At 38.9% G+C, this 12,017-nt stretch overlaps 1 protein-coding gene across 3 annotated transcripts in view; it reads left to right on the top strand.

The window, feature by feature from the left end:
* The first annotated feature begins 4,957 nt into the window (after nt 1-4,957).
* TDP1 (tyrosyl-DNA phosphodiesterase 1) overlaps nt 4,958-12,017 on the top strand; it is a 40,476-nt gene continuing 33,416 nt past the window's right edge. The window contains exons 1-7 of one of the 3 annotated variants that reach the window (XM_032691260.1): nt 4,969-5,039; nt 5,447-5,557; nt 5,713-6,263; nt 7,773-7,816; nt 8,445-8,500; nt 9,794-9,890; nt 10,443-10,477. In XM_032691260.1, the coding sequence (XP_032547151.1) occupies nt 5,508-5,557; nt 5,713-6,263; nt 7,773-7,816; nt 8,445-8,500; nt 9,794-9,890; nt 10,443-10,477 (833 nt within the window). In that variant the 5' untranslated portion in view covers nt 4,969-5,039; nt 5,447-5,507. Of the gene's footprint in view, nt 5,040-5,446; nt 5,558-5,712; nt 6,264-7,772; nt 7,817-8,444; nt 8,501-9,793; nt 9,891-10,442; nt 10,478-12,017 lie in introns of all 3 variants that reach the window. The other 2 variants (XM_032691258.1, XM_032691259.1) reach the window with 2 other exon arrangements.

Raw genomic sequence — 12,017 nt, forward strand, 5'->3', positions numbered from 1 at the left:
ATTAAAATAAAACCATCCCTTTTTAATTCAGTAAATTAAGTATATATGTAGTCCTAATAGAGTCCAAATCAATACCCAAATTTTAAATTCAGTATGCTTAAACAAACACACTTTAGACAGATTGGAGTTCCCTATACACAAAGGAACTGTAATATTCAAATCTAACTTTTGGAGCATCAGCCCCCAAATTCGTTATTTCCTTTAAACAATTAAAGAAATTTCTGTTTCAGTATTCAGATTGGAGGTCAGTTTTTTACTGAAGCCATGTTGGATCAAAATTAATTTGGTAAATCTGTCTAAAATAAAAACTTCAACAAAAAAATAGAGAATAAAAAATGAGAAAGAAATTAAAAAAACATATTTGCATCATTTATCCTTCTACAGCTATTCTGAAACAAATTTCATCCTATGTCCTCTGTATTTCCTTTACTATCTTTCAATAGGTTCTTACCTCACAACTTTACCTCATAAGCATACTTGGAGTGACACATGTTGATTAGTGCATTTCCAAGATTCATTAATACTAATATTACTGTGTTACCAAGATTAATAGTAGAAATGCAATAAGCTAAATTACATGATGAGAACAAATTTTTAAAAAATTGGCTTTTCACAACTGAATTAGGTGGTGACCAAGAGATCCCTGTAAAACATCTTCAAACAATGTAAGGGATAGAAAGGGAGTGCATAGCCAAGAAAGCACACTTTGAGCTATATTTACATAGTTTTTTGACATGACTGAGTGCTCGTGAGTCTAAACTCTTGCACTTGCATTATCAGAATACAGGAGTGCACATAGTTGCAGAACTGGGACAACTCACATGAGAGGAGGCCACATGTGAGCAGCTTCTAGTGCAACCTAAGCATACTCCACCCTGGAGAATGCACAAGCCAAACACGCTGTGACCAGTTAACCTAAGGCTACATGTTCCACTTGGTCTGCATCATTTTTCCCATGATGGTGTCAGGTGCATAAACAGACTAGGGAGCCCTGTTTAGAAAGCTTTGGTGAGATGTGCCAGTAGAGCAGCTGGAAGCTGTAGGCAGCCTTGAGTTCAGACTGCCCTCTGTACTCTGTATGTCAAGGTGCACTTCTGTTGGTGCTTTCTTCATCAGCAGGTGCCGACCTACTCGTGAACCTCCTATTGTACCTCTGCACCTCAAGTGAAGGTACAGAGTTGGGTCAAGAAAAACACTGGACACCAGGGGCCTGACCTCCTAGGCACAGGGTAGAGAATGCTTTTAGTTAGATCTAAATGTAACAGTATGGGAAATGAAACTTCAGCTGGGGAAATGACATATTTTCATGACCACTGTTCCTGCAGTCCCCATTTCATTTGAAAACACTTAACACCTGAATGTGCAGTTAGTTAGCTAAATGGCTGCTGAAACATGAGAGTATTTTAGATCATTTCAAATAATTTGGGGGAAAAGAGGATCACTAAACCAAACAGTCAGAGGGGAAAAAAAAGTTCCACAGACTTGATTCCCATAATGTTGATAGTTCCAGAAATGGTAATTATATGCTAACAAATACATCAAATATACATACAGTATCAGTCCAACAATCAGGTTAATCTCTGTTTTCATTCTTTTCCAGTTATTTGCTTCAGAAGCCTTAATTTTGAACAGTAATGTTCAGTAAAGTTCAAAATCTCTATGAGTAACCACACTAAAATAATATTTTATAAATCATACAGAATTGTTTTAACAAAGTTATTTTGAAAAATGAAGTGAAGTACGAATGTGATTCAAATTCTTAGGGCCCACGTTTTCCAGTAAGGAGTTCGTTCATGACATCTAGTGGATAAAGTTAGTATTACTTTTAGTTTACGGAATAAATACAAGTATGACCAAAAAAAATATGTAGCAACAATTTACTAACAGTTCAGTGGCAATATTGCAGTTGATGATGCTAAGTTACTGCCGTTTCTACTGACAAAATTATGTTAGTATGGAGTATAGCTGAGGAAATAGCTCCACCTTAAGAAGTAATGTGCGCACACTATTCTCTATTTCTTGCAAAAGCAATTGAAAGCACCCTTCTTTCCAGGGCTGTTCTTAGTAGCTTCCAAAAAAAATACAAGGGCTGTTAATATAATCCAGGATTTTAATAATTTTGACAATGTAGTAATATGCACAATAACATGCTCAAGAACTGGATCCTAACAATCAACTTTTAGGATTGCAAAATCTGTATTTGGTTCCTCTCTGCTGCACAGACGGTTGTGTTTCTCAGAACTAGATTTAAAAACCACACAAATGTTGAAATGGATACATACAGGGCCTAATCTCCAGTAAAAGCAAAACCTGTGGCTGTGCCATAAACCATAGCTAATGCACGTTAGCAAAAGCCACAAAAAAAAGTATCTGCCTCCCCAGGGATCTTTTAGGGATCTTCACAATGAGCAGTCATTGGGTAAAGAGCAACAGTTCCTGGAATTGGGCCCACATAAGAAGCCAGCAAAACCATGAGATGACAGAATCAGTCCTAGGACAAATGTTTAATTAATTTTTGTGCAGCTGCATAGACAAAATGGTCTAACAGCCAGGTGGTCACGGCAGTGCCTAGAGACACAGCAGGTGTGACTTGGCACTTTTTCAGGAAGAAATAACTAAACCTGCAGCTCCTTTTCTCCCAGGAGTCCTCTACTTCTATTCTCTTTCCAAAGAGGTGCCATAAGTGACTTATGCACAGAACCTGCTCCTGTTTAAATGCCTTAAGCATGTTTTGAGCACTCCTGCTAGAAGAAACATCCAGGGAATTTGACAGAACAGTTAATTTTTAGATGAAGGTAAAAATAAGTAGAAGAAGAGAGATAATGGGAAGCTGAGTATTTTCAGATTCATAATTCAGCAGTTAAGACTCATGTTAGAAGTCTTTATCATTTTTAGATCTGGCCATAATTAATTGAGAAAATGTTTACCCACAGCTGAAATGTATCAAGTTCATTAAAGTTCATTAAAACATTTCTGTGAGTTTTACTTTAAATTGTCATAGATGTAACTTTGTTTATGACCTTGTTAAGATAATTTTTGTAAAATATGTATTTAAGTAAAAAAAAAATAATAATTAGTCCCAAGTGGTCCTTGGTGAAGAAGATTCTCAAGCTGAAAAAGAAAGATGAATGATCATTTCTACTTTATATATACTTTATTTATATAATATAGTTTTTATCAACATGCCATCAGAAAGATAAACTCACAATCATAATGTATTTATTCTGAAATCTTGTATGTGTGTTCTTCGCACTCTTTTTCAATTCACTTGAGTAGAAACATAACTTCCAAAACTACATCAAGCCATACAATTTATCCAGTATTTTCCTGTATGTAAACACACTATTTCTCTCAATTAACCTTTCTCTTGTTAACATTTTTGTAGAGCCGGAGGTTTACATTTGAGAAGTTAAGGCAAAAAATGCCCAACTGTTACTTGAAACTCAAACCAGATATATTATTGAGAGTACATTATTATTATCAGAACATGTGTCAGTTTCACATCTACTGAAACTACTGAGTGAAGAAATTGAGGGTACCACTATTACAAACCAAAAATCGATCAATAACAAGCTCAGTGAGTCATTTATTTCATATGTCTTGTACATCCTTCTCCTCATCACCCTCTGCAGCAGGAGAAGCAGGGGTTTGATTATTTTCTTCTGAAATAAATATCTGCAGATAAGAAAATTACTTTAGAATCTGTAGGTATTCCGTGAGACATCTGGATCTTCAGAACACAGACGAAAAAGTATATACCTTTGAGGGTTTCTAACAAAAAAACATTACTAGAGCAACTTTAACGTCTCCTCTGTTTAAATAGCCTTTGCTACGTTCCTCACATGCTTTAAAAAGCTAAAAAAAGAAAGGGATTTGCTTTAAAAACAATAAAGGCAAACTAATATTTTTTTACTTTGCGTAACTGTTATAGGAAAAATAAAATACTCACCTGCTGAGTAAATTATGCTATAAATAAACTATTGAAGATTAGTCACATCTCTGTCAGAACTCTATTTATCTACTATGCTCCAGAAGATGAAAGTGGACCAAGTCCATTCAATTTCAAAGTTAAAATAAAGTTTATCCTACTTCTATGTTTTACATGCTTATAATAAAAAGGCTTTTTGCAAACTTAGAATGCATAGTACAGACTCCTAGAAAACAAATTACATTAAATTTGTCTCTGCAAGCTCTTAAACCATTTCTTTAAAAATGCCAGGCAGCTTTAATTCTCAGCACTGTGTAGACAGGTACCATGAAGAGAGTGTGGAGTGCCAGCAGAGTCAGAGGCCATTCAACTTTCTTAAGTACTTCTAGAAAACAAATACCGTTTCCAGAGTCTATATTTAGAGACTGTGCACATTACATACAAACACATGCAACTCTCCTAAGAGATTTTCCCACAGAAGACCTTCACCAAGGGTTCATAATACAGTATTTAATCTTACAGTAGTGAAGAGTACATCTTCGGAGGGTTTCAGGAAGAAGCATTACATACCATTCTGCAGAAAAGCACCAAGAAAATTACACAGAGCAGTTGAAATTTCATTGAACGCTTTTTTCAGTGTAGCTTGCCGATTTTACTGCTGGCACTTACATAATTTGTTAAATTAGAGTAACGCGAAGCAAACGCTCCCACAGCTCGCTCCGGCAGCCAGAGCGCGCTTTGATGCAGGCCGCGCTCCTCTGATTAATGTCACACCTGCTCCCTCCCGCTCCCTCCCCAACTCCTCGCGCAGTTGTCTCATTAGCGGGGCACTTCAGATACACTGATTAACGCCGCGCTGAATGAACCATTATGCAAATATCGCACCTGCCCTGAGCTAATATTTAAGCCAAATAAAGTCTCATTAGATTAATTCAGGTCACTGAGACGTTCCCGTTCTGCCGCTGTAGCCTCTTCGCGCAGCCTGACCGCCCCCAGCTCCCGTGCGGCACCGGCCCAGAGGCGGGGCGGGGCTGCGCGGGGGAAGGCGGGCCGGGGCCTGCTCTCGCTCCCCATCGCGGGCTGCGGGCGCTGCCGGGGCGCCGGGCGGGCGGTGAGTGGCGGTGCCGGCGGAGCGCGGCGGGCAGGGCGGGCGGTGAGCCGGGAGGGGCCGACGGGGCCCTTTGGCGCCGTGTCCCGCCCGTCCCCTCAGCCGGCGGCGGCGGCGGGCGCTGCCGTGCTCGGGGAGCGGTGGTGGGAGCGGCGGCCGCGCGGCCCTGGGCGGTGGGGGCGGCTGGGGCCGGGTGGTGTCGCCCGGGGCACGGCGGTGGCGGAGGGAGGCCACTGTCCCGGGCTCCGCTCCCGAAATGTTTTCCCGCGGAGGCAGCCGGAAAGGGCGGCCCCGGCCCGGCCCCGTGTCCTCCCAGCAGAGCGGGCGGGATGGCTCAGCCTTAGGTTTGGTATGAGAAATGCCTGCGTCGTGAAAATCACTGCTCTGACTTATGGAGTGCTTTCCCATAGGTTGCCCTATGCTAGCCCGCCTTCCGTGTACAGACTTTTCGCGTTAGCTGCGTCCCATTTCATGGTCGCTCCCATTGCACGTGCTTCTTTGTTTCCTGGAAACAGAAACAAGTAAGCCTTGTACACTGTGAAATCTTTCCGAGTCAGAAGTTGCACGGAGTTTCTGCTAAATACAGAAGCACGCTTCCCTTCCTGGGAAGGGAAGTGGATTTGAGCATAGCAAAACTGCACTATTTTTGATTAGTGTTTTGTTTTCTAATCCATAGAAACATGCTTCAGGAAGGCGCACATGGTAAATGGACAGTATCCAGCAGTGATGAAAGTGCAGAGGAAGATTCCGATAGTGAAAAACCATCTACGTCTTCGCTATCGGATGCTGCACGTGGTAGAACAAGTGAGCCGCAATATCCATGCTCTGAAGCTAGGAAAGCTGCTCACAAGAGAAAAGCTTCTCCCCTGAAGCTCACTGATGAAAGTCTTTCTACAGAAATACCTCCGGCAGCAAAACAGAGAACTAGCCAAGAAGGCTTAGGCTGGTGTCTTTCTAGTAGTGATGAAGAGCCTGAAGATCAGCAAAAGCATGCCCCCAAAGAAACAGTGAAAGAAGAAAAATATGATGTGCCCAAAGAGCAGCCTCTGAATCTTTGCAAAGATGACAAAGTCTCAGAGAATTTGAAAGCAGAGGAATATTATGAAACACCCAGTGAAGCTCAAGATACCTGGGATTTGTTAAATGGAGGGAATCCCTTCAGGTTTTTTCTCACTAAAGTCAGTGGAATTGAACAGAGTTATAATTCTGGAGCCCTGCACATAAAAGGTGAACAAGTGGCTTGTACAGAAGTGGGCTTTTGGGAGAAAGCAAGAGCATGCTTAATTTTAGTTTGTGGGTATTTTTAAATACGTGTATTTCTTGATATAGCTGAAGTTTCGTATTCTAAATATGCAGATTTATAGGAATTGGTTCTCTTATCGGGACTTTTCTAGAAGTATAATAAAGCATTATTTGCTTACATGTGGTTGTAACTTCTGAGTTATGCTGCACAAATCTAATGTGTATTTAGCCAAGGTAATTCAAATGTGCTTTATTGCTGCTTTCCCTATGAGTTAATATGGGGAAAACCACTTGTCTTCGTGGCAGTTATAGGGATGCTTCTCTAGGATGCCTAACTCCCTGAGTAGTTGTTTGCACTTGCCTTTGTGCTGCTGAGGGATTTGGATCTAGTAATTTGCTATTACTTGATGCAGTACTTCTGAACATCCATGTCTGGGATTTATGGGTCTGTTTGAATTCAATTGGGAGTGAACATAAGTCAAGATGGAGCAAGGTGTTTGGTGTTACAATACTGATGCTTCAGGATTGCTCTGTAGTTGTAGTTTGATTTAGGGGGGAAGAGCCTTGTACACCTGTAAGGATCCCCTTATTCAGAAATGAAATCTCATCTATCGCAAGACAGAATCAGAAGCAGGCATTAATAAGAGAGTTATGCACAGAAAAGCAATAAAATGGGGCAGAAAAAAAAATTGTAGTTCTTTGAAGGAGAAGAAATCACCAAAGACCTGTAAAATAAGGTTGTAACTTTTCCTCAATCTCATGTGCTCCCTATGAACACTGATTATTGATGCAAGCTGGTATCAGAGACCAAAGTTGCTTTACTGCTGTATGTTTTATGTGCTTTATGAATGTATTGGGGCTTTTGGCTAGTCCTCTCTTAGGAGTTCTGATAAGTGATTAGTTGAGGTGGTAGGCAGTATTTTTTGTTTAACCTGAAAACTAGATTTCTGTAGAGCTAGGCCATGAAATATTTTACCCATCCTAGAAAGTATTTATAGGGTATGTTTTCAAGTTGGTGCTGTGCTTCAGTTGTTGAGGTTATGAATCCTCGGTTGGATTAGTTTCCTGTGTTACCATGAATGAACAATGGATACACATATCCTATAATCAGTCTGCAACAGACAAATAAGCATTAACTATGCCATTATTGCTGCTACCTTGCCACAGTTCTTTAAGCCTGTTCTATAGGGGAGGGAGTAGTTTGTCCCTTTCTCAATATGATCCTGGACTTTCTCCTAATCAATTTTTAAAACTTGTTTTCTGCTTTAAAAGTATTAATGCTTTTTATAAGCATATGACCCTAAGCGATTCACTGGAAATCAGTGACTTGAATACTCAGATAAGTAATCTCACTTGTGAGTGCCTCTGTTACACCAAGTCTTTGAACAGTCTGGCCCTTGTACTATGTTAGTTATCAAGCTGCTCAAGATGCAAAATGTTTACTTTAACTTTTTTTTTTTTTAAATTTAATTATACTTTAATATTTTTTAATAGATATTTTGTCTCCTCTTTTTGGGACTCTCATATCTTCTGCCCAGGTGAGTTTCCTGGTTGCCAAACTGATTTGACTTGCTTGTTTCACTTAATTAATCTTAAACTTGATAATCCGTGCTTGTGTCATGTAGCTGACATTAGCAGGGAACTTTGTTAAAGTACAGAGGGAATTCTAAATGTTTTCAACTGTTCAACAGTTTCTTGAAACATAAAAATCATCCCATGTTCTGCTTTAGAATTTAGGCAATTATAGGACTACTTTCTCTTTCCTGTTTTTGAGGAAGAAAAAAAACTGCCTTGCAATCTAGGAATGATTTTTTTTGTTATTGTCTAGAAGCTTTTGCTATTGTTCATGGCATAAGCACACGGCAAAGAGATAATCCTTGAACCAAAGCTTTCACATTATGTGCATAGATTCCTTTTTTCCTGCATGTTAAATATTATGACCACTAACACGTGCTTTTGATAAACTTAAGTTCATTCTTAAATTGTCAAGAGAAATAAAAGAAGCATGTGAAAGTAAAAAATACACTTGGTTTTAGCACATGCTGTATATGATGCAAACAGTATTGTGTGATGACTTTACGTAAGAGGGTTTTTTACTGTAGTTCACTGTTTTAAAAAACTGCTTTTTCTTTTTAATGAATATGTTTTCTTTTTCTTATGTGCAAGTTTAACTACTGTATAGATGTGGGGTGGCTTGTAAGACAGTATCCACAGGAATTCAGGTATGTTTATTTTATGAAGATGAAATGATGCAGTTCCCAGATCATTCGGTTCATAAAGGTTCCTGTTATAAGTGAATGATGAGCACTTGTTTGCATTTGCAAATTATTGTTACCAATTGTATATGCATAGAGTCCTGGTTTTCTTTCTACTCTCATTCCACAGTTGTAGTTCTCTATTGATTTCTTGGCTTTCTTTCAAGACTGTTAAATAGTCAGAGTTCAGTATAGCTGGTTTTTGATTTTTATTAGTTAACATTTGGGAGGTTCCATTGTGGACCACAGTGACAGTGCAGTAGATGACCTATAAAGATGGAGTTAGAAGCTTTTTGCCCTTACAGTTTACTGAGTCAAGAGCCAGATAGTGCAAGAGAAAGGAGAGACTGTAGGAAGGGCAGAAGAAAATTACGTGAAAAGTATCAGGATGATGGTGTGGTTATGACATAGTGAGTTGATGGATATTGTCATGAAAAGAGTTCTTGTGTGCTTGAAATTCCTTCCTGGTAGTTGCAATGTCCTGCAGATGAAGTGAGTGTATAATGTGCATTTTTCTATACTTTTTTTTCTTCATTTTACTGGAAATGCAGTAGAACCAGAGTTCGCAGAATGGGTAAGTTTGGAAGGGACCACAGCACCCTATTCCTTCTGGGATCCTCAATTACCTATGTCAGAAAATTGTCATCAGTATGCAGCTGGAAAACCAGTAGTGGGTGATAATCAGTGGGCCATACCAGGCTGGGAAATTTCCTGGTGATGTGTCTTAATTAACTGGGCCCCAGGGAGGCAACACTCCTTCTCTATGGACTGGATCCAACTCGCAGGATCAGAAGTTGAGTTCTAGGGAGTGAACACCAAACTACTGCCAGAATAGACCTAGCCCTCTCCTTTTCCCTATCATTCTTCCCATCTTCTCTCTAAGACAACAGTTTCTAAATTGTCTTAGATCCCCACTGCGTATATCAGTGCTTTTGAGAAATATCATTTGTCCGTTTCCAGCTATAGGGATAAGAATTCCTTTCAAGATCTTGTATTAATAGTTTCTGGTTTGGCATCTGCTTTATTCCATGCTTCCTGTTTTCCTTTTTTTTTTCCATTAAAATTTTCTAGTGTCTTTTTCTTAGAGGTTCAATTGTAGTTACTGCTATTTTGAGTTAGTTAAGGAGACATATAAATTCAGTGCCATCTTTCTGCTGGGTTATGCAATGTAGGGGCCAGAAGTCAGAGCTACGTGAAGAAATGGTTTATGCTGATTGCTAATTCACTTGATGTTTCAATGGTAATCTCCTTGTTTTTAAGGAAGAAGCCATTGCTGATAGTTCATGGTGAAAAGAGAGAATCCAAAGCTGAACTGCTTGCACAAGCACGACCTTATGAGAACATTAGCTTTTGTCAGGTAATTAACATCTGTATCATCCTTTGGTTGAAGTTAAGCCATCTGCTGCACTCAAAATCTTGTTATGAATGAAAAGAGACACACCTTATGTGGGAAGTCAAGAGTTTTTTGTTAATCTTTAAGGAATGTACTTACCAGGACTATAGGAACATGGTAACAATGATGCTGGACTTATGTATGTCCTTATGGTAGGCTGTCACCTACAAAAGTGTGCATAGAACAGCTGCCCACAAAAATGTCACAGTGTTTACAGAAGAGCTGCTCTTTTTCTCCTGTTCATCTGGATGTCTAGCAGGAACCTTGGGTCCTTTTCTGCTGGCTGTTTCTGAAAATGCTGCTGGTAAGAGACGCAGAAATTTTGCTGGAACAGTTCCAGCAAAAGTTGATTGCCATTTAAAGTCTAGCTTGTATAAAGTGGAGACTGCATTTAGAAGTACTGAGGGGGGAAATAATGTGTTTTGTGATCTGTCCACTAGAGAGCAGTGAAATGAAATAAAATTAGAAAGCAGTGCACAACAGGAATTCTTAATGATCAGCTTTTTAATTTTGTAGGCTAAACTGGATATTGCATTTGGAACTCACCACACGTAAGTAACACTATGAAGCAGAAAGGTCTGCCACAAAGCTGGGTTTCATAGAAATTGTTGAGTCTTTAAGAAAAATTTCCATAACCATTTTATGTTTAGAGATGGCAGGATTCTTCTACTTTAAGGAAACAGTTCAGCTCTTGGGTAGATATGAGATGTGCAAGTTAGACAGTTGAAGTCTAACAGGTCTAAGACAGGTGAACTGCAGGTCCTGGCTCTTGCCTTGCACCTTAATGCCAAAATTGTAATGCAGATTTGATCAGTCAGTTTTACCTCTTGGCAGGGCAGGCACAACACTGATTTACGTTGATATGTGAAGGATCTGGAAATTAGTGAATTTGGAGGGTGTTCTCAAAGAAGAAACTTGAATTTAATACTGTAGAAGTGTCACAAAGGGAATTTTATAGATTAAATCTGTTCTTATCTGTAGCTTTCAATCTTACATCTCAGCAAAGATATTTTGGGTTCAGTTTGGTTTTCAGTAAAAAATACTGCAGTATTTTTTAATCAGTTAACCTTTTGCATAACTTGTTTTAATATAATGTCATGTTTCATAAAACATCGATCTGAAATGCCAGTGTTTCTGACAGAAAGCATACTGACAAACTCATTGCCTGTTTGGAGAAAAACATGCAGATAAAAGGAAGAAATCAGCTTTTTAAAAGGGAGCCTTATTTCTCTCAGGTTTAGTGGGGGACATAGAATGAATTGAAGTTGTCTTTCAGATAGATAATTTTTAAAGCTTTAGCTTATTTTCACTTAAGCAGTATAAGCAGCAACTCTCATTCTTTGTGTGTTCAACTTTAGATTTTTTTTTTCTTCAGTTACACTTTGGCATAAATAAGTGATAAGGATACTAAATGCTGCAGTTCTTTAACCCTGTATTTTAAAGGGTTATTCTGGGTAGTGTGTTTCTGAATGTATGTTCCGCTGCAGGTGGAAAACAAGTGATTAGCAGAGTAGTAAATTGAATCCTGGTGGGTAATAAAACAGCTTTTTTAAGGGAGACACTTAACAGATTTCACCCCATCGAATATAAAATAAAATATTCATGTAATTCTGGTTGTATGATGTTAAACTTATATTACATTTCAGTGACTTTTTTTGAGATTAGTGGTGTTTCAGTCAGTTATCACTTTTATATACCTTAATCTTGCACTTTATTTTGCTGTAAAATACTTATTTTACTGTCAACTCCAACTGTGCTTAGATCAAGGCATAAGACAGATGTGGGGAACTATTTTACGGTTACAGGGTCTTGCATATTGTGCAGACTGCATAGGAAAGCGTGTGCAGGTAACTTGAAAAGCAGAATTTACTGAATAAATACTTGCTTAAGTTCAAACCTGATACAATTTGCATCTTGTCATGGGGCAACAATGAAAATAAAAGTGTTTTTCCTTATGGCTTCTATTCTGGGGCACAGGTTTCTGTGGAAACCATTTCGTCCCTTGGGACCATATGGATATGCTGTCTACACAACTATTGAAAACTTGTATATGAAAATTTGAGCACTTATGTTACCAAAAAATACAGATGT

This window comes from Chiroxiphia lanceolata, chromosome 6, assembly GCF_009829145.1.
Source record: "Chiroxiphia lanceolata isolate bChiLan1 chromosome 6, bChiLan1.pri, whole genome shotgun sequence".
NCBI classification, from domain to species: Eukaryota; Metazoa; Chordata; class Aves; order Passeriformes; family Pipridae; genus Chiroxiphia; species Chiroxiphia lanceolata.